Here is a 22,976-nt window from a genome sequence, read left to right as displayed (position 1 = left end):
ATGTTGTTAGAATAGTTTATCTAAGGAAATATGAGCTGAAAACATGTTGAGCCATGTCATTTCCCCCCATTTAGTTTGTGATGAGAACCGTTGTTCAGTGCCTCTTCTGAACTGCACAGCTGACATGCAACTTGTGAAAGAGAAAGTACCTGGACAGTGTTGTCCAGGCTGGCACTGTGGTAACTATTTTTCATTCTTCTACTAGTTACTTATTAATAAAAGTTAATGTCTTTTGACTGATACATTTTTGTTGCTCTCTTCTCAGAATGTAGCTGTGAAAATTTTACTATACCAACCTGTAAAGTGGTAAGAAAATTTTCTTTAGATGTTACTTAATAACATCCAGTATTCCACCCCTCCTTTCTTTTTATGCGCTATTGTTTCTATCCCTTCCTTGAATTTGTCATCACAGGCTATGGGATTGGGGCTATCAATACTGCCTGTCATATATTTGCCAGTACATGGATTATAAAATGGGGAGGTGTTGAAACACTGTCTCCTATCTTCCAAATCCAGCTTGTAACCCCCTATTTTAGATCCTGTGTTGCGACCATCAATCCACTGGAGAAGCTTCATTTTGTGTTTTTTAAGCAGACCTAACTGAAGGGAAGAAAATGTAATCTTACTTTGTTCAATACTGACTAGGATCAACATGCTTAAAATTTTACCAGTTACAAAATTAATTTTTGTTATTGAAAGAAATCAACTTTATGAACATGCTTTGTTTCTAGAGGAATGTTGGCTTGTTTTGTTAATTATATATGCTTCCTATGAAAGTTATTAAATATCTTTGACCTTTGTAACGTATGAGAGTTTAGATATACTGTCCTCTTCTCTCATTTTCTATTTTGTTTTAAACAAAATAGTTGCTATAACCTGGAAAATGCGTGATAACGAATGATGTAACTCTGAACTATCACTGTGATGAAAGGCATACTTTCCCATCACATGCCCTCCCCCAGATGAGTAGAGCCCTGCATGGATACCAAATTTATATCCACAGATGCAGATATCTATGGCAGCCATCCCTGGTCGTGAGTGTGTCCAGGAGCATGCGAGCCGCTTGCACACACTAGTGTGACCAGTGACAGCTGCTAATGAGCCTGGTGCCTGCCCCAGTGGGCAGGGCTGGCCAGTACAGCCATGCTGATGGAGCTGCCCAGGCAGGGCACTGGTTCCTGGAAGTGGATGCCAAACATGCTGCAACCTTTGCTGCTGCCATTCCTGGAAGAACCCTGCAGCTCTGTGGATATCTGCTTTATATCCACAGATACGATATAAATTTTGTATCGTGCAGGGCTCTACATATAAGGAACATGTAATGTGGATATAATGCAAGAAATGTAATATAGGTCATAACAGGCCAAATTCTGAATCATTTGCAAGAGATGTACGGTGGTACAGAATTTTGACAATACGCTAAAGTCATGGAGGAGGTTTCAGAGCTGTCAAAGTGGTATTTTATGACCAGATATACCTTTATTATTAAAATAACCAGGATTTATCACTTGAAAATATATCCAAAATAAAAGAGAGAGAGATTTTTAAAAAAATAAACTAATTAAAACTGAGACAAGGTGGGTAAGGTAATATTATTTTTTCAAACCAACTTCTGTGGGTGAAAGAGGCAAGTTTCATCTCAAAACAAAGGTCTTCTTCAGGTCAGTATTAATTCAAACTGACATTAAGCTACACTGTCATTATCTTCAGACCAAAAGGAAGTGTACCACTTAGCTGTTGTTAATATGGCAACCATACTGTCTATTGTAATGGATTGTGATTTTCTCTTTCTCAAAGCTTAGGCTGGAGTGGCAGTAGTTTTGTATGTTTTAAGAGAAGGGTGTCTCTTGTAAGCTTTATAAGTTGTGTTTGATGTATTTGACTCTGAAACTGTTTCTTGCTACACAGGGAGAGGTTCAAAAAATAGACGACAGCATTTACAGTGCTTGTGGATGCATGCAGTACATCTGTGGTAATTTTTTTTTCTTTTTAACCTTATTAATTTTTGTTTTACTAAACAAAAGCACACAAGTAATGCAGCAATGGGCCAACACTGGCCTTCTAAAGTGGAAACGCTAAAGTGACTTTATATCTACAGTGTATAATGTCTCAATGTTAATTCTAAAGATAGACATTTAATTGGCGAAAGGCTACATTTTTGTGATTTGCAGACTAAATATATGTATCATTAGATTAGCACAGTGTTAAATATTAGAGAAATGCAGAAAATATGAAGACTTACTTCAGCCCCAGCCCAGGAATATAATTGACATTATGTAGTGCATTTTATAGCTTTTCAAGGGTTGTTTTTTTTAAGCGGTGTTATGTTGCAGGGTTTCTTTTCCTTCCAAATACTAGGAAAGTCCCCATCCTATCCAGTTTAACAATTAAATTCCAAATCAAGTGTAAAACATGGACACAAATCTTTCATGTATGTGCTGATACTGAGCTACCAGCCCCAAATATGGGATTGATGAGTGGGAAAAATCTCCCCCCTACCCCCCTGTCTTGGGGCAGAGGGACTTGGGGGAGAAATGTTTGGTTAGACTGCCGGCAGAATACATTATTCCCAGAAGGGAGATTAAGGGGGGAGAGCCCACGCCTGAGAAATGCCCCCTCACCCATCTCAATGGGTTAGGAGGGACATAATTGGTTGGACCAGAAAAAGGACTGCATTGCTCCTGGAAGAGAGGGGGAAGGTGGGGAGCACATGCCCCAAAATGCCAGACCTGGGCGCCAGTTTGTTGTATCCCATTGGTTAGCCAGGAGGGAAGAGTGAGAGCTGATTGGCTCCTGTGCCCCTCCCTAAAATAATTTAAACTTTTCCTTAGCCTTCAGGAGCCCCCTTGGCTCTTCAGCTGCTCTGCCCTTCCTCCCTGTCATGTAGATAGGGAGCTGTGTTTCCAGGCTGCTACGGGTGTGACTGATCGCCTGGCTATGGGATACGGGAGGAATTTTTTTCCTGATGAGCCAAAGTGGCAGAGATCTGGTGTGTTTTTTGCCTTCCTCAAAGCATTATGGACCTGCAGTTGGGATGAAGAAGAATGGCATTTGGAAGTCTGATATTAAAGGATAATATAGGAATTTTCAGTTTGTTTCAGCTTGCAGCTAGTATCCAGTATGGATAAAAGCTAAAAGGGCTACGTCCCAGAGGCAAATGAGACCTGGGATTTTTGCTGGTGGACCTTGTGCCTGTAAGAAGGGGAGGCCTGAAATCTTTGCAGACCAAGGTCCCTGTGTTGGTACTCTGCTCAGTTTGTAAGGTAGGAGGTGAGGATGAGAGGAGGTAGACTGAAGGGTCTACCCTGGGTTCTTGGTTATCTGGTGGGAGCCCTGTAATCTTGCACTGGACCCAGCTAAATGGCTGATGTGGGAGATGGATGGGTGTATACTACCCCTATCCAGCTGTAAGTGAATACAGTTGCAGGCTGTTGCTTAAAATCCATCCCAGTAACTTTTTCTTTTCCCTGTATGTCCTGAGCAGTGCCCCACATGCTTGGGAAGAGCACATTGCCTCCTGCCTAGGAAGCTCTCCCACAACTAAATACACCTCTACCCTGATATAACGCGACCTGATATAACACAAATTCAGATATAACGCTGTAAAGCAGTGCTCGGGGGGGGGGGGGGGGGAGGGGGGGGCTGGCTGCACGCTCAGGTGGATCAAAGCAAGTCTGATATAACGCGGTTTCACCTATAACGCGGTAAGATTTTTTGGCTCCCGAGGACAGCGTTATATCGGGGTAGAAGTGTATACACATCTGAATGTGGCATATTTAAAGTGCAGAGGGTAAATTCAGCACTGACTTTTGTCTCCATAGAACTCTATCAAAGTAAGTGGGATTGCACTGGATGTAAAGGAACATAGAATTTGTCCCCAGGATGGGAAGTCAAGGGTCTTGCTTTGAACGATGCCTACTTGCAGCAGTAAACTTCAAAATTGTCACAAAGTGCTGGATCTTGTCCTAGTTGTTTGAATGAGATTCTGATAATTTGCTTAATTGAAAACATTATCCTAATGACCCACTTTTTTTTATCATTATTATTATTATTATCAGAAAAGGATGATGTATGTGTATTCCAAGAAGTAACTGTGCTGAATCCTGGACAATCTATGATTCAGTATTTGGATGAAAATCTTTGTTACACAGTACAGTGTTTACAAGAAAAAGATCACAGCACAGGATATCATGCCATGGATTTTACAGTTGTGAACTGTTCCCAACAATGTGATGCTGTGAGTGTTTTTAAATGCCATTCTGATGTAACTTGTGAACAAAACTGTCCTAATTACAGATTATGACAATTGAATAGAGGAAGCTTAACAATACATCTATCCAGCAAATGGAATAATAAGAACTTGGCTTAACGGCAGTACCCTTGTGTTTGTTGGGTGGTGGCCTATGACAAATATTGCTTTAGTGAGGTTTTTTTTATTTAAGTTTTATAAACACATTTTTCATTTTGACATTCAGAAGTTGCCAGGAACAAAGAGAGTTTTTTTCAAATTGCAAGTCTGTTATTTAAAAATAATAGTTGCATGGCAAAAAGCTATAAGCAGCAGGTAAGAAATCTGTGCATATTTTAGCAGGCTGTGTGTGAAGACAGCACAAGAAACTAGAGAAGTAGTAACTTTGATACAGTATTCGCCACTTGGGTTCCAGTTCAGTGGGAATATTTACATTCAATTCAAGTCTTCACTCCAAAGTATATGACAAACAAGACAGATAAGAAATTTCATTGCCTACTGTACAGCACACAGCACATATACTTTGCCTGCTCTAGTGTTCAGGAAATTGAAGAGTAAATGAAAGTGCAGGCCTGAGGAAAAATATAGATTAATATTGGGGAATCTGGCTAACAGTTAGGCTGCAAATGGCTTGCAAGTTGTAAGTAGAAATGGACCTGAACTGCAAAATTTCAGAAATGGATATTGATCCCTATCCGCTTTCTGAAAGTTCATGGAGCATTCAGATCTGGGGTTTTGGTTAGGGGTCTTCTCTTAGGGCTTGTCTACATGGTGCTGCAGTCTGGACTATGGGGCTGTGATTTGCAGAGCCTTCTAAACTGCCCCATGTCGACTGCTGACATGAACTAAAAGGTCAGGGACTACATTAAAGTGAACTCTGTACCTTTTAGTCCATGACAGTAGGGTCTACATGGGGCACTTAGAGTGCTCTACAAATCACACCCTGTGGTCTGGACCGTGGTGCTGCATAGACAGCCCTTAGTTGTGAAGTATTTAACCTTTAAAATGTAGACACTAGCTTATTTCTGCTAAAGAATTTTAAACCATTCCTCTGACTACATTTTCTCATATTTGAACATTATGTCATTTGGGACATAAGACAGACTTTTCCAGTGCACTCTGCATGGGGCTATTCTTGAAGCCCACTCAGAAACTTCAGCTTATATAGGAAGGAAACTGTAGCCCAATTATTTAGTGATGCTTCTCTAGTAAAGCATATGTGTATCCTATGGCGTACATATAGATAGCCAGTTTGCTTCTTGTGGAAATTATAGATGTTGAGCTATTGTAATTGCCAATAAAAAGTCAACAATTAATACTGCCACGATATGAAGAACTTTTAAAGTTTGAGTCTTAGGCCTTGTCTACACTACTGTGGTAAGTCAACCTAAGTTACGCTGCTCCAGCTACATGAATAAAGTAGCTGATGTCGACGTAGCTTAGGTCAACTTCCTGTGGTGTCTAGACTGCGCTGCGTCAATGGGATACGCTTTCCCATCAACTTACCTTAATCTTCTCATTCCGGTGGAGTACCGGAGTTGATCGGAGAGCACTCTGCGGTCAATTTAGTGACTAAATCAACCTCCACTGCATCGATCGCAGCAGCGTCAATCCCCGGTAAGTGCAGACATGGCCTTAGCTATCTTAGAAACAAAGGGTAAGATTCTCACCCCTGTTCCAGCCCCTTTAGGCCAGATAAAGGGGCTGGAAAAGTGTAAAAGGGTCCTAAAAAGCCAAGTATCCAGTTAGGAAGAATTCCCTTGTAAAGCTGCCTTCCAGGGACCCCTTCATAAGCCTGGGTGTGTAGCGGGTGTGCCAGGAGGCAGGCTAGGAGCAAGAGGAGTGTGTCAAGTGCAGGGCCACAGCACATAGGACTGTGGAGATTTTGGGCAGTTCTGAAAACCATAGAATGTCCCTTGGAGGAAGCCGTAACTTAAACTGGCCTCCAGGACTGCATAAATTATGCTGGGGTCTCAGAGCAGCTCAGGATTGGAAGGATGCAAAGGTGGCTTAATACCACCTTAATCCACCTTCTCAATGGGCTGTGAGTTCTGTGCTACTCCTCTTGGAACAGAGGATATTCTCGATGAAGAGATGTCCGCTTTGGGTTCACTTTTCTTGCTGTTTTGACAACCCCCCCAGGGCACATTGTAAAGCTTCCTGAGTTGCTTAGGCTTTTCCTTGAGGGAGGTTGCTTGAGTGGGTTGAATTTCTTTTGTGGTTTCTTTTGTAGGAAGTGGAAGAAGATGATTTTTGTAAATATTAAAATTCTCTAAGTTTGATGCTTTTGAATTATTATTCATACTTCCAGAGGCTTCAGTGGTCACATATTGCACAAATTTAAGTAAAAATGACAATATGCCATGGGGACACTTTCCCTTTTCCTTGTGGGATGGGATTCCTATCCCATGGTGTCACTTCTTTACTCTTTTAATAAATGACACATTTTCTCTTAGATTTGATTCCCAGCTTTCTTTCTTAGCCACTTGTCTTCATTCTTGCGATCTTATGTTTTAAATGTGTATCATAAAAAGTAAATATATCTCACCAAAATAGATCTCCTATATTGTTTGTTCATTTTGGTATGCCATGTTTTAATGGTCAAAATGGACTTCATTCATTTAACTAAGAATATAGAAAGATTTGAAAAAAGAAAAGGAGTACTTGTGGCATCTTAGAGACTAACCAATTTATTTGAGCATAAGCTTTCGTGAGCTACAGCTCACTTCATCGGATGCATACTGTGGAAACTGCAGAAGACATTATATACACAGAGACCATGAAACAATACCTCCTCCCACCCCACTCTCCTGCTGGTAATAGCTTATCTAAAGTGATCACTCTCCTTACAATGTGTATGATAATCAAGTTGGGCCATTTCCAGCACAAATCCAGGTTTTCTCACCCCCCGCCCCCCCCCTCATGAAAGCTTATGCTCAAATAAATTGGTTAGTCTCTAAGGTGCCACAAGTACTCCTTTTCTTTTTGCGAATACAGACTAACACGGCTGTTACTCAGAAAGATTTGAGGAACAGGCAAAGACCATATGGTTCATCAGAAAATAAAGTTCTAAGTTTATGTAACCTCTCAGAAATAGAGATGGGCCTAAATCAAAACACCAGATCATATCCCTGCCTAACATTTCGGAGAATTTGGATGTCGATACACATCCAAACTTTGTGACTTGGGACCGTCTCTATTGAGAGAGAACACAGACAAGGAAACCCCCACACTCACTTATAATTAATGACCTATGTGTAAAAAAAAAAAAAAAAAGGGTTCATTTAATTTTTTTTTCTTTTTAACAGCATCAAATATACATTCCTTCTCCCAGTCATCATGTTTGTTGTGGAACCTGCCAAAATGTGTCTTGTGCTTTCTATACTGAAAATGGAACACTATCTGTGCATGAAGTAAGTGCCTCTGGACGCTGGAGGAAATAACAGTATCAGTAGCACATATGACTTTATTCAAGTATCTAACTGACATCTTCTGGCTGGTTCTTGTATTATCATTTCTCACATTCCTACTTTTGGTCTGTCAGTAGGGACAGTTGTGGTGTTCAATATAGCTATATCCACATGGCTGGCTGGCTGTCTTCAGCCAGCAAATATAGGGGAGCAGAGAAGTTGAACTAACCACCTGGGGCTAAATGCATAAATTGCCTAAATTGGCAGATAGGCATATAAGTCCAACATTTAAGCATCAGTGAGTCCTCAGAATCCCTGCTTGCCTGCTGCCTAATGCTGTAGGCACCTAAGTTCCCTAGGCACCTGACATTTTCCAGTAAAGTCCCCTAGGTGCCTAACTTATCACCATTGTGCATGCACCTATGCCCTGCCACTGCTGAACAGCTTGACAATATAGCTCGTGGCTAAGCCCTGGTGAGATTCTCAAACGAGGCTTTCCCCCCTCTTGTCTGTGGGTCCCGATCAAGTAGGCATTCTGAGAATGCAAAGATTCCTTTGGCCAGAGAAACAAAAAGTGAGAGTGACTCTGAAGCCTAGTGGTTTGGCCACTTTTCTGGGATGTGGGAGCCCTAAGTTCAGATGCCTCCTCCCATGAATCTTTAGTGTTTTATACAAAGTGGAACAATTTGAACAGGAGATCGTGCAAGCCCTGCCGCCAAGAATGCCCAGGTGCTTGGTGGCTAGGGCACATACCTCCGATATAGAAGACTCAAAATTCAAGTTCTGCTCTGCAGCAGGGGATTGCAAATAGGTCTCCCACATCCATGCAAGTGCCCTAATCACTGGGCTATTGGCTATCATGGGGTCATTCTCTTTGGTTTTTCATGAGAAAAGGCTGACCTGGCCTAGTCACTTAATTCCAGGAGAGGGTTCACAGCTGTGAATCCCAGGTTTAGATAGGTGCCTCCCTCAAACCTGGACTTAGGCACTTGACTACACTGGGTGGCAGTGTGCCTAAAAGTTAGCATTGCAAAGCCCAAGTGCCTTTGTGGAGCTAGCCGTTGGCACCCAATTTTCAGGAGTGCAGAGCACCCACAACGTCAGCTAAAGTCAATGGGAATTGTGGGTGCTCAGCACACCTGAAAATCAGGCTCCCTAAGAGATACTGGACATATTATTGATGTCAGGGAAGCTCTTGTTCAAACACTTAAGCAAACTTGCCAACTTGAGATGTAAAGAGAGGATTGGGTCAATGGCTACTATTATGGTTTTTGGTAGAGGCTCAGAACACAAAACAGTGGCTGCCTTCCAGTGATTGGTGTTAGTGATTCCTGTACTATATACTTTTTGGAGAGGTTGTAAAGCATTTTGGGATCACAGGTGTGATATAAATGAAAGATTAATAATATTAAGAAGATTAATATTCATATGTTCCTACAGCTCATCCTTCATGGTCACCTGCAGGATATCAGGAAGGGATTTCACCTTTTCCCAGTGTATTCTGGGTTTGGGTTTTTTGTTTTGTTTTTGTTTTTAGTCTCCTTCCTCTGAAGCATCAGAAATGGTTGGAGATGGGACACTGGACAGGGGGGCCAATGCTCTGAAATGGCACTGAACAGTCTGTCTCTCACATGCTTAGCTGGCTGGTTCATGCTCACGTGCTCAAGGTCGAACTGATGGCCATATGTGGGATTGGGATGGAATTTTCCCACAGGTCAGATAGTCAGTGACCTTGAGGTATTTTCATTTTCCTCTGCGGTTTGGAGTGTGAATCACTTACTGGGATTATCTATGTATATCTGGCATAATCAATTCCCTGCCGTTGCAGGAGCCTCAGGCACTGAAGCATCTTGGTCCCTCCTATTCTCTTCCTGTGGACGATAATGCATTGATCTAATTTTGGTGGCTGGGTTTAATGTGCAGGTGCTAGGTGATTTTGGTGGCCTGTGATCTACAGGTCATCAGCGTAGATGATCTGGTGATTCCTTCTGGCCTTAAACTCTATGACTCTTACTGATTCTGAGTCGTAATTCAGTTTCCACTCTGATTCACAGGGAAGTAAGTTGCACCAGCCCTTTTTCTGGTGCAGGCTCTTTTCCTTCCGGCTGGTGCATTGGCGAGGAATAGAGTGCAGGGTCTGTCCACTATCTTAGTGGCTACATGTGGAAATAACACCTTTATAACTAAGCAATATTCTAGTGTCAGTGCCGCTGTAACTTGCTGTCTGTTCTGGTATTTTTGTTTTGTATTTGTAGGAGGGAAGCACCTGGGCCTCCAATTGCACCAAATATGAGTGTGCAAAGACTGCTGTAGGTGCTATGATACTGGGATCTAGTGTTGTCTGCCCCCCTTTTAATGAGACTGAATGCACAAAGGTTTGTACTTTGTGATTTTAAATCGTAATAACTAATCTTTTGTTTTGGAGCTTGGCATTCATTTCAGAACCATTATGGATCTGACAACCATATTATACTTTCCATAGAATGATTAATCTAAAAAAAATTTGGTAAGTAACAACTTTAAAATGAGCAATTAATGTTCTTATGTACTATTCTTCTGTTTGTTTTTAGGGTTATATCATACATCCCAAACAATGTGCACTTTCAAAATTTTGTTTGATTGGTATTAAGCTGCACTCTTATAGGGTTCTTACTACCTTTCCTTTTGTCTGAGCAGAGAGTTCTGAATAGGACCTATAATTCACAGAGTTTATAAACACATAAATGAAATAAGCTGTTTCATGCCACTTAGCAAGTTTGCAGATAAATGTGCAGCAGCACAGTTTCAAAATGCCATAAATTGAACAAAGATTAGAAACACTTCAAGAGGCTTGCTGACTTTGTGCTCTGCGTGAAACAAATAGCTCTGGTTCATGAAGATTACAAATTACTTAGTGTACCTACCTAAAAATTAACATATATAAACCAAATAACTATAGTTCAAAGATACTTCACACACACACACACACTTTTGTTGTTGTTGTTTAGGGAATATAGGTTTCTTGCTTTTATCCTAATTAATTATTCTGTTTTTTGTACATTCTAGTTCTTGCACTTGTGGCTGTTCAAGCAATGCTCCTAAAAATACATTGCAGTATCTGTCCTGAGTACTGATTTCAAATTCTGCACAAGATCTATAAATGTGTTACATGCTATTTAGAAAGGGCACAGAGCTACTCTCCTGTCTATCCCAAATAAAGCACCTTATCATAAAGTAACGTTGACACCGTTAAAAACATTTTCTTATTTCCGGAGCTTTTTCATCACATTCTGTTAGGGTCTTTCTTTAATAATAATGGCCAAGATTTTCCAGAATGTGTTCCTAAAATTATCCTTCTGAATCAGTTCAACCTGATTTTCAGAAGTGCTCAGCACTGATCTCAAGTGAGAGTTGAGGTTGGTCAGCAGTTTTGAAAATCAGGTTAGGTTAATTTAGGAGCTAATATGGATTTCGGAAGGTAACCTGAAGTGCTCATTTTTGAAAAATTGATCAACATATTCAGTGATTTCTCTATAACAATATAGAAAACCAATACTGTAAGTTAAAAAAAATATTTTGTACGGTATTAGTACAAGACTGCTATCCCATCCACTCTCCTGCTTTATCTGCAATTTTTGTAAATGTATTAAAAGTGGACAGTTTAGCTCTTATTTATGCCAGTTCCACATGAGAGAGATCCTTTCTTTTTTTAATTTAAAGAGGAATATCTCCTCTTTTTGATATGTTTTCTGCATTTCCGCTTCAGTCCTACCTACAATACATTTGAGAAGAAAACCATAAGAAAAGTTAATTATAAAATGTGAAAGGAAAACCAAAAAACTAGAATGAAGGGATGAATTAGAGCTCTGAAAATATATTACATGAGGCAAAATTATAGGTATTCAGTAGTAAATAGCTATCTAATTGGAATCTTCACTGTGCTCATTTCTGTGGTACATGAGCAATGTAAATTCTTTTGAATCTTGAACAAAATTACATTTTACTCATATATGGAATTTTTTAACTATCCAAGTGACTCCCAATGTTAATTGAGCCATCAGTGGGAGAATGGATGGTAATGTCTGAAGATGACTGCTCTCTTGAGTTAAAAGAGACCAGCTCAGATATGCTCAATCATAATGGCAAGTTCATTTTCAAATATTATATTTCAAAACAGCTTGGAGATTTTGACCCAGAGCCTTTGCTGATGTGAATTTTTGTAACTTCATTGACATCGGTGATAGTGCACCAATTTACACCAACTGAAGATTTGGCCCATTATGTTCTAAATGTAATTGGATACAGCAGGGCATTGCATTGGGCACAGTCTTTTTTGATATATTTCCCCTTTCTTTTCCTAGAATGGAGGCACTGTGCAGACTTATAATGATGGCTGCTGCAAGACGTGTAAGTGAAGAAAGCTACTGCAATACATGCTAGTTTGGCTTTGGTTTTGGAGAGCAGTGTTTTTTTAACTCAGTTGCTGGGACATAAGGAAGGAAAAAGCATGCAGTCCCCAAATCAAACAAAATTGTTATAGTTCTTTAACAACTGTTTATTGAAAAGCCTTGCTTCATATGGCTGCTGATATGGTGATATTTAACCTTATCCTTCTGGAGTATAACCAAATCTCTCCAAAGACAGCCTGAGGAAGATGAAAAGTGATCCCAATTTAAATAATGAAAAGATTGGTTTGTTGTTAAGATTACTCCAAAACTATACATATACATATTTATAGTGTTCTCTATAAAAGCTCAGAACAAATTTTCTAAAATTGATACCTATTTTGATCATATTGAAACAAATTGTATAATTATGGGTTTATTCTGTTTTGTTCTTTTATGTTTTCTAGGGTCAGAGTGCTGGAATACAATATTTTTTAAATTGAAAAGTTAACTCTTTCCATCTTGGGAAATGCATTTAAATCCAAAATATGAAAAAATTGTAGGGTGTAGAGCAAATTATTATTGATGGTGATAAAAGGCACAAATCTAAACCAAATGAACACTTGTGCTATGTAGCTATATATTCACATTCTATGAATGTGCATGTTTAAAACATACAGGTTCTTAATTATGGTGTAGTTATGTGACAGATTCTGATTTCTTTTTACTCCAGTGTAAAAACAGACTGAGAACAGAATCTGGTCCTGTGTAGTTCTGAAGAACAAAAAGCTTTGTTATTTAGGCTGTGATTTCTAAACTACATAAAATAAAACCCTTGATTCTGTATAAATAGCGAATAAAAGTAAAAAATAGAGCTGCTTGGAAAACACCATTTTTTTTTCTTCAGAATTAAAATTTTGGGGCATAAAATGCCTTTGAAATCCTGAATTTCATTTTTTAAAATGAGCTGTAATCAATAATATCGCATAAGAACACACAAGTATAGTTTCATATTGCACTGTGTCATATTTGTGACAGTCAAAAGTACAATATGTAGCTGCATATGTATACCTGTATCTCTCTTAAAAGAGCGGCTGCATAAAGGCATATATTTATTCATAGTTATCAAATAAAATTATATTTAGCATCCATGGCATACAAGGCCCTGAAAATCAATTTTTAGGAATGTGGATGGAATGTTGTTCCTTCATATACACAGCAAAGAAGCCAGAAATGATTGTAGCTTAATCTAGTACTTTTTTCAGACTGAAAACCAATAATAATATTAATAAAAAAAAACCTGCACAAGGATTATGCTAGCGTCTTTCAAAGGGATTATTCCTTTACTGGTTGGAGTAAAGTTGCAAAATATTTCACTGAAGCCATACAAGTTGGGTGGGTTTCATTTAGAGAATGAGACTAAAGTATTAATGGCTACAAATATTTTCTGCCTTTTGCAGTAATCAGGAAAGATTTAGCTTTCACAATATTCTGTGGCCTCAGGAAAGGCATTGTTATACTTCAGAAATATTTGCTGAGGTGGCTGCTAAGAACAAAAATACAATACATACAATTACATGCTATTTTATTTTTTATTTGTTTTTGTGTTTTCAAACTAAAAGCATGTGCCCTGGGGTAAAGCCATTAAAAAGACAAATTAAAAATAGAGCTTGCAACACCTGGGGGTTGTAATGGGAACAAGTAATCCTTTTGAAAAGAGCTTGATTAAGTGCATGCAAAGTGAGTTCATATACTTAATTCTTACCTTGCCATAGTCATGAAATACCCATTGCAAAAATGTGGTATGCCTGGAAACACTGTTGAAGTTTTCTCTTAACCAGGAAAGTACTATGTGTAGGGTGTTATCCGTGAGATTTTCAGCAACTACAGTATTCCTAAATTTGAAGGCAAACAGAGAAGTTCATTACTTTTTTACCAAAAGAAAAATGGTAATTGGCAGTGTAAGAATTAATGAAATGTCATTTGTGTAAAAATGTTTTTATTTTACAAGAAACTTATATTCCTAATAATTCTGCCAGGTTCTGGAATGGGTGTATTACCCTTTGCCATTAGCCCTGTAGTCTCTACTGATAGTATAAATTGTGAACCAGGTATTATTATTTTTAATAATGTATTTTCTTTTTTATATAACATAATCTTTTTTACGTAACATAATTGTTTGTAGGGATATATTTATACATTACTATCAATGTAATATAACCAATACCATACTGGTATTAGGCCTGATCCTGAGAGGTACTGATCCCCTGGAATCTTCCATAGAGCAGAGATCCTCTGTAGGATCCTATTGCTCAGTGCTCAGGATTAAGCCTATTAACGGCTGGAATGTGCTGTCAGTAGTAGATCAAAATGCACTATGTAACTTTTAGTGTGCAGTAGCACAGTTCACATGGCTACTTAGTGCACAATGAGTGACGCACTGTAGATTTACACCGCTTGCTTGCTGCACACTAAATCACTGTTTAGACAAGTCCTTGCACAGCAATTTTGGTAAGAGAGTACAGTGTTTAGTATACCAACCAACATGATCTTGATTCTGCATAGTATTTGTCAGAGGATAGCATGGCATCTGTCCCCTGAAGCCAGAAGAGTCGTGCTTTACTCCTGACATACATACAAGATACCCACTGGTCCGGTAGCTACTCCACGTGTGTCACTGGATTGCTCAGAGCTTGCTGATCTTACAAAACATATGTTCTTCCTTTCCTGTGGAGCAGGAATGGGATTGTGCTGAAAGTGAAGAGGGACTTTGTTGGTTAGTCCCACTTAATTTAGATGCTGAAGATGAAAAATGATTATGTGGCAACACAGTTATACAGTGACTTCTGATTTGGTTGTGAGATCGGTGTAGTAGAAGTATATTGTATAATAGATACAGCTAGCACAACTTGTCTTGTGTCCTGTGGTATGGGGGTTTTGTGTAACCTTTGCATTTGTTTCAGTATCATGGTTTTAGTTGTTTTGTGTCACAAGTATCCTCCTTAATATTTGGATAGCTTCATTATCCAAAGGCTAGAAGAAAAATCCACAAAAATACATAACCGCAAAAAATGTAATATTTTCATAAACCTCTCTGCGCATTTGCTATCCCGAGTACTACTAGCTCCAGCTGCGGGAGTAGTTTTTAGTACAAAATACCCCCCATACGTAGAGGAGATGTGCATATCTCCTACTAAGATTTCCCAAAGCCCTGTCAAATCTCTCCCATAATCAGTAAACCTGGACCCTAGTCTGTGTGCTGCATATTTAAAGCTGGCTTATCTTCTAATGATGGCCAGTTCCAGAAGTGTTCTAAGGAGCAAGAGCAAGGATATAATTATTTAAAATATGTCTTTTAAATAAATATAATTAACACTAATTTCAAGTTAGTGTCTGTTATTTTCATAAGTTCAGCCTTAGTATTGATAGGGTTTGAAAAACAGCATTTTGCCCTTTTCTATTCACTGGGTTTGTCTTTGCTATGTGGGTTCAATCTTCAAAAGCTTTACAACATAACTATTAAATCACATTTCACATAACTATTAAATCTAACATTTCAACAGTTGTAGCCTCTTTATATGTGCTATGACTATGCTGATTAATGTCTTCATATATGATAATTAGAAAGTATGGTATTTTTTTCCAGGTAACGTTTATTAATATATTCCTGGTTTGTCACTGCCTAATGATTTAGATATGGACATAATATTTTACCATCTTATTAATTTAAAATGTAACAATTCATTTTAAAGAATGAATAAACAGAGCACAATGTATATTTAATGAATAAACATTTTCTATATGTTATCAGGTAGAAAGGAAGAAAGGATTTGCCAGAAAGTGACGGTCAGAACAACCATAAGAAAAAGTGACTGTATAAGTCAGAGGCCTGTAAGTATAGAAAACTGCTGCCTTTGTGTTTCATAATGAGCATGAGTCATACTAATAAAACAAGTATGAAAAAGGATTGCAGACATCAATATACAACAAAAAAATGCTGTTATCATCTCATCAAGCAGACCTCTCACCCTGGAAATGTTATTCTACTCATAAGTGTGGGTAAAAATTAATTACTTTTGCCCATACATGGTCAGAAGTGCTGACCCCTTCTACCTGGAATAACAGCTGACTTCAAATGAAAAGTACACAGTATAATTGCGTATCACTGACAAAGTCACTGACCTCTCCATCATGAAATAACATCCCTAAAGAGGAGTTACACAAAAAAGGGAGTATAAATGCTTCCACTTATAAATGATCATAGAATATCAGGGTTGGAAGGGACCTCAGGAGGTCATCTAGTCCAACCCCCTGCTCAATGATGGAAACATATTCCTCCTTAAAGAGCTCTCTGACGTAAATGTTCTTCTCTCTTCCACGTGACAAGTCTCTCTATATCATACATTGATGATAGCCTTTATGGAGATCATTTAATAAGACATCATACCTCTCTGCTTTGGTGAGGTCTCGGGTATAAAACCTGTTACGTGCATGTGTGAATGTGGAAAAAGGAGAACCAGTTGACATAATTTATTTAGCCTTCCAAAAGGCCTTTAACAAGGTCCTAGACAAGAGGCTATTAAAAAAACCAAATAGTTGTGGGGTGAAAAGCAAAGTATTGTTATGGATCAAAAGTTGGCTAGTACGTAGAATGCAAAGAGTAGGTTTAAGTGGTCCATTTTCATTATTGCAAAAGGTTAACAGCAGGTGTCCCACACTTCCATACTAGGTCCTGTGGTGTTTAATATATTTATTAATGATCTGGAAAGGACTGTGAATAAGGGCGTAGCAAAGTTTGCAGCTGACAAAGTTATTTACGTTAGTCAGGGTCAGAGAAGACTGAGAATTTCAGAGAGATCTACACAAATTATGTAAATGGACAACATGACGGCAAATGAAATTTAATGTAGGCAAATATAAAAGTAATGCACACTGAGAGGAAAAATTTAAGCTACTCTTATAAGGTTCTAAATTAACTGTATCAATCCAAAATAGCTCATTGAAAACCTTTACTCAATGCACAGCTGCAATCAAAAAAAGCTAACAAGGTATTAGGATGCATAAGGAACGGGAGGGAGAATAATCCCCCAAAATATGTCTTTAAATCAGTGATGTGGCCTATCCTGGAATACTGTGTACAGTATAGATCACCCCATCTCAAAAATTGTATTGCAAAACTAGAGGTGGTTCAGAGAACAGGGACGGGAATATTCAAGGTCATGGAAAAACTTGCAGATGAAGAGAGATTGAAAAGAATGGGATTGTGTACATTAGGAAGAAGACAAATAAGACAGACATGATAGACGTATATACAATAATGAATGGCGTAGAGATGATGGATTGGGAGCAACTGTTCTCCCTGTCTCATATTACAAGAACTAGGGGACTATCAATGAAGTGAAAAAGTAGGATATTCACAATCAATAAAAGAAATACTTTTTCATACAATGTGTAATTAAGCTGTGGAACTCATTGCCACAAGAAGTTGTTGAGACCAAGAACTTAACAAGATTCAAAAAGGGATTAGACATTTATATGCATATCAAGAAGATACAGAGTTATCATTCAAAACCTAATCTTTGGAAGCGATATTAAAGCTTGTGCTGGAATAAATTGCCTATGGAGGTTGTGGAATATCCATCACTGGAGATTTTTAAGAGTAGGTTAGGCAAACACCTGTCAGGAATGGTCTAGATAATACTTAGTCCTGCCATGAGTGCAGAGGACTGGACTAGATGACCTCTCGAGGTTCCTTCCAGTCCTGTGATTCTATGATTTAGGGTTTAAGCCGATCTCTAACTATTAAAGCTTGGGATGAAACCTATGTGCAGGCAACTGTGGAACAAATTGCCTACTGCAAAGTTCTAATACCATCCTCTGAAGTATCTGGTTCTGTCAACTGTCAGAGACAGGATACTGGACTGGATGGACTACTACTCTGAATCACTATGGCAATTTGTATGTAACGTATCTATGGATGTTATTTCATGATTCTGTGTATTCTACAACTGTGTATCAGCATTCTAATCTGCCCCAGCACAATAGCAGATCAGAAAACTCTTTATATGCTGTAAGTATTGGATGAAATCCAGGTCCCATTGAAGTTGGTAAGGTCAGGATACCACTCATGGTAATAGAGACCTTGTCTACACTTGCAATGGCATATAGGTTATGTGTAGCTACATGCTGCAGTGAAAAGTAGGCTGTGTCCTCATTGTGATGTGTAGTTATGTGCGGCAGTGAAAGGTTCTGTCGGGGGAAGACAGCGGGGAAAGTCTCCAGCAGCTGGGAGGCAGTGGGACACATATGGGAGGCACTGCTTGTGTGTGTAGAGAGCCATGTTGGGTATACACCCTAAGGCTCTAGCGTGTCTTCACTCGGTTAGGAAGTGTTTCATGGTCTACAATGCTATTTATACCTGTGCCAGGGGAGTGTGCAGTGTATGTACTATGTATGCTGCCATAAGTGTAGTCATAGCCAAAGTTCAAGTCCCAAACAAATAATACAAAAAATGGCAATTTGATTCTGTGGCACAAGTACTTTTATGCAACCTCCACTACCCCATCCACCCACCTTGTTTCTTGCTGACCTAACCTCTGCTCTCATACTTTCAGATATATCTATCAGAGTGATAGTGTGGCTAAGGACAGTTCTCTAGCTGCCAGCCATATTGAAAGAGGAAGGAGAAAGCTATCACACTAGTGTGCTTCCGCTCTTGATCCCGCAGAGGGATACTTAAGATTGACTTTTCCACAGGTTGCTTAGATTAATCCACCAACAGTAAAGGACGCAGCTTTAGCTGCACAGTTTAAGAGTTATAAATATATCCATCTATTTTAGGAGTTTAGTGATGGCAGGACAAGTTTTTGAGCTTAAACAGTTTCTCAATCAGGTTTAAATTCTCAGAACTAGAGAAGGGAGAAGAAAATCTGAAGATTCTCTTCTTAGGTTATAGGAAACTCTGTGTGGGGTAGGGTTTTGCTCTCACAGGAATAATATCCCTCTTTAAGGGCCTGCTATCCAGAGCCCAATGGAATCTTTCCGTTGACTTCAGTGGGCTTTGGATCAGGCCTTGATTGATGATTACCATGTAGATCCACCTGGATATAACTTAAGTCATCTCTTATATATTATCTCTGTATCTGTCTCATTACCTTCAAAAGCCTAGATGCTCTTCCACAACAGTGCTAGGCCAGGAACAGGGAGTGGATTGCTTGGAGAAGAAGGTAGTATAAGGTAAAAGTTAGTGGTAAACAGCTTTACAGTAAAGCACCACATTTTGTTCAGGCTCAGCCAACATATGTGGTCACGAGTACAAAACAATTCCACATTTAGAAGCTGACTTCATTTAAAAAAGAAAAGGCAAGAACAAAGAGGCTCACCTCAACTTAGAATTGACATAACCATGTAACATAGTTTTGTATGTGATAACTTTCAAATGATTTTTAATAGGGAAAATAATTATTACGTATCAGAATCCTTTACAAAATCCTGGATATTTTTAGGTGTAAAAACAGATTCTGATTGCAGTTAATTTTAAAATGTTTTGTTTCATCTTGTTAATGAAATTGATAATTTCTCTTTCTCTGTCACTAATAGATAAATGTGGCTTCCTGTGAAGGGAAATGCCCCTCAGCTACAATTTTTAATGTCAATATCAATAGCCATTTAAGATTCTGTAAATGTTGTCGTGAAAATGGAGTACAGAACCTGACTGTGCCACTATACTGCTCAGGAAATGGCACTGAAGTGATGTACATCATCCAAGAGCCTACAGACTGTTCGTGCCAATGGAATTGAACATCTGATGGATTCCTTGTATCTGATTTCACAGTGAGAATTGAAGTTGGCTTCCTATCGTTGAATTATATTTTTTTGGCATTGGACAGACTGAATAAATACTATATAGAAAAATATATTTTATCCGTAATGTTTCAGACAGCTTGGTTTCTTAGCAAATTTAGTAGAAATTGCATAGAAATATTACAGCAAAAACATTTTCAGACATTGGCAAATATACATATATAATTTCTTTTATATCAGATTATTAATTTGACAATTATTTACTTCTCTCCAATATGCTGCTGAAAACTAATTTGATTTTTAAAATTTAAACTTGATTGAATTGGGCCATCTGTATCCAAAAGTTAATTTTTGTGAAAACTTTTGCTTTTATCTTATTAGCAGTTCCATTAGGCATTACTCAGTGACTGAAATCCGCTTAAACTTGAACCCACTGAGCAACATGATGAATGTAGTCTTTTTAATTTTGTATTTTTAAAAAACCTGTGGTCTAAATCCTAGTATAATGTTACATTCCTTAAATCTATGGCATTTTGCTTTTTTAATATCATATATACATTTTAAATATTATGATTGGATAGAAGGGGCCAAGTATGGAGGGTGGTTCAGACTTCTGTTAAAAATATGTAAAAACTGTGCCGTTCACTGTAGACTTATACTTTAAATCAATGTTTAACTTTTTAAAACCAATCAGAGGAGAAATTGCTGTTTATTTTATGAGGATGTTGGAGTGAGATTCTGTGAATGTATTCTGTTTTGAAAGTGGACCAGTGCACCTTCTGCTTTGGTTTTACCCTTTGTTTCATGGGTTTAAATGCTCATGTTCAGTACTTTTTATTTAAATTAACTAAATTTAAAGATTGTTTTAAAAGGAATATTAAGATTGGAAACACTTGCTGAATCTAAGTCTCAAATCATTTGGAGTCAAGAAGAAACATGCTCCCTCTGAAAAGGATATAACATTGATTGTAAGGAGATAAGTGAAATTCATATATAATTAGTCTGTGGATGCACATGGTCTGTATATTTGCTGCCAGAAGTGCTCTCCATTTTCTTAGCCATCAACTATTTATTGTAATTCTTACGAATTGAGAATCTAGCTTTATGCCCATTTTCAGAAGTATTGCTTACCCTAGAAACTCAGTGGTGAATTCCTAACCTGGTTGAAGTCATTGGTAGTTAAGCCATTGACTTCAGTGCGGCCAGGCGTTCACTCATGTTGTATATTATTTTGAAACTAAAATTCTTGGCTAAGAATCTCAAAATTTCTTGGGCAAGCAATTCTCATACAATAGATATTTAAACTGTCAGAATTTAATAAAATAATAATGAGGCTGTATTATTATATTGTTTTTATAATGAGAAATAGTCAATATAAAAACACAAAATAAATATATTTAAAAGTTAAGGCTGTTTTGTATCATTCATCACTTCATATGTGAAACCTAACTTTCCATCTTCTGTGAACTAAATTTGGCTGATTATGGAGAAAAATAGTATATAAATTTAAATCAATCACAGTTATTCATGACACCCTTCCTATGGATTCAAAGAAGGGACGATTGTGATCAACTAGTTTGACCATCTGTATAACACAGGTCATAGAACTTCTCCAGAATAATTTCTAGATCTTATCTTTTAGAAAAACATCTGTTCTTGATTTTAAAATGGCCGGTGATGGAGAATACACCACAATGCTTTGTAACTTGTTCCTATGTATTTCCAAACAATTTGTTTAGCTTCACTTTCCAACTATTGGATCATATTATACCTTTGTATGCTAGATAGAAGAATCCATTATCAAATATTTGTTCCCCATGTATAATAAAAAATTGTGAGTTGGGTTAATACTTTAAAATATCTTATCATAAATAAGGCTACAATTTAGTCATTGGCATTTTTAGTCAAAAGTCAAGGACAGGTCATGGGCAATAAACAAAAATTCACGGGCCCATGACCTGTCCATGATCTTTACTATAAATACCACTGACTAAATCATAGCGTCCCTGGGGCACTGCAGCTCTGGAGGAGCCCTGGGGCACTGCAGCTCTGGGGAGCCGCCCACCGGCCGCTACTTCAGCTGCCCCCAAGACTGCTGCTCAGGTGGTCCCCGAGGCCAGCTGCACCTGACGCTGCTTGGGTGGTCACCAGGACCAGCTGCCCGGGGCTGTCCAAGCAGCGGCTGATGCGGCTGTCCCTGGGGCCGCTCCAGCAACAGCCGGTGCAACTGGCTGTGGGGCCGTTCCAGCAGCGGCCAGTGCGGCTGTTTCTGGGGCCACCTCAGGGGTTGGCCCTGAGATCAGCTGCTTGGATGGGCCTTGGGTCAGCCACACTGGCCGCTGCAGCTGTGGAAGTCACAGAAATCGTGGAAAGTCACAGAATCCATGACTTCCATGACAGACACGCAACCTTAATTATAAAAATTTAATCATTATAAAGAAATAATATTCATCTAATGGTCATAATAGAGTTGCTACCGTAGCAACACGGATATATCTTTGGAATACTGCTTGTCTATTTTATTCTGTGTAGGGAAGGCAGATACAATAAATAGTCAGAAACAGGAACCAATCACTTTAGCCAGTTGAGACAATGACTGTGGCAGCAACATATAAAATATTATGGGTGAAATCCTGACCCCAGTGAATTCAGTGATAAAATTTATGTTGACATCAGTGGGGCCAGGTTTTCACCTAGAGTTTTAATGAGTACATAGACCATGCTAAACATTCCATAAACTTTGAGCACAGAATCATAGAATAAAATATCAGGGTTGGAAGGGACCTCAGGAGGTCATCTAGTCCAACCCCCTGCTCAAAGCAGGACCGATCCCCAATTAAAATCATCCCAGTCAGGGCTTTGTCAAGCCTGACCTTAAAAACTTCTAAGGAAGGAGATTCCACCACCTCCCTAGGTAACGCATTCCAGTGTTTCACCATCCTCCTAGTGAAAAAGTTTTTCCTAATATCCAACCTAAATCTCCCCCACTGCAACTTGAGACCATTACTCCTCGTTCTGTCATCTGCTACCACTGAGAACAGTCTAGAGCCATCCTCTTTGGAACCCCCTTTCAGGTAGTTGAAAGCAGCTATCAAATCCCCCCTCATTCTTCTCTTCCGTAGACTAAACATCCCCAGTTACCTCAGCCTC

The 22,976-nt window shown here is 38.7% G+C and overlaps 1 protein-coding gene across 1 annotated transcript in view; it reads left to right on the top strand.

Annotated features, from left to right (window-relative positions):
* The window catches only part of OTOGL (otogelin like), a 129,184-nt gene extending 109,275 nt beyond the window's left edge, over positions 1–19,909 (top strand). The window contains exons 49-57 of the mRNA XM_073338544.1: positions 75–179; positions 266–306; positions 1,909–1,972; positions 4,059–4,237; positions 7,558–7,662; positions 9,915–10,034; positions 12,000–12,049; positions 15,839–15,914; positions 19,623–19,909. Coding sequence (XP_073194645.1) covers positions 75–179; positions 266–306; positions 1,909–1,972; positions 4,059–4,237; positions 7,558–7,662; positions 9,915–10,034; positions 12,000–12,049; positions 15,839–15,914; positions 19,623–19,823 — 941 coding nt within the window. The 3' untranslated portion in view covers positions 19,824–19,909. The remainder of the gene's footprint in view (positions 1–74; positions 180–265; positions 307–1,908; positions 1,973–4,058; positions 4,238–7,557; positions 7,663–9,914; positions 10,035–11,999; positions 12,050–15,838; positions 15,915–19,622) is intronic.
* The last annotated feature ends 3,067 nt before the right edge of the window (positions 19,910–22,976 follow it).

The sequence above is a fragment of the Lepidochelys kempii genome, chromosome 1, assembly GCF_965140265.1.
Source record: "Lepidochelys kempii isolate rLepKem1 chromosome 1, rLepKem1.hap2, whole genome shotgun sequence".
Classification (NCBI taxonomy): Eukaryota; Metazoa; Chordata; order Testudines; family Cheloniidae; genus Lepidochelys; species Lepidochelys kempii.
Note: the sequence above shows the minus strand (reverse complement) of the source record. Positions and strands in the feature narration are given on the sequence as shown.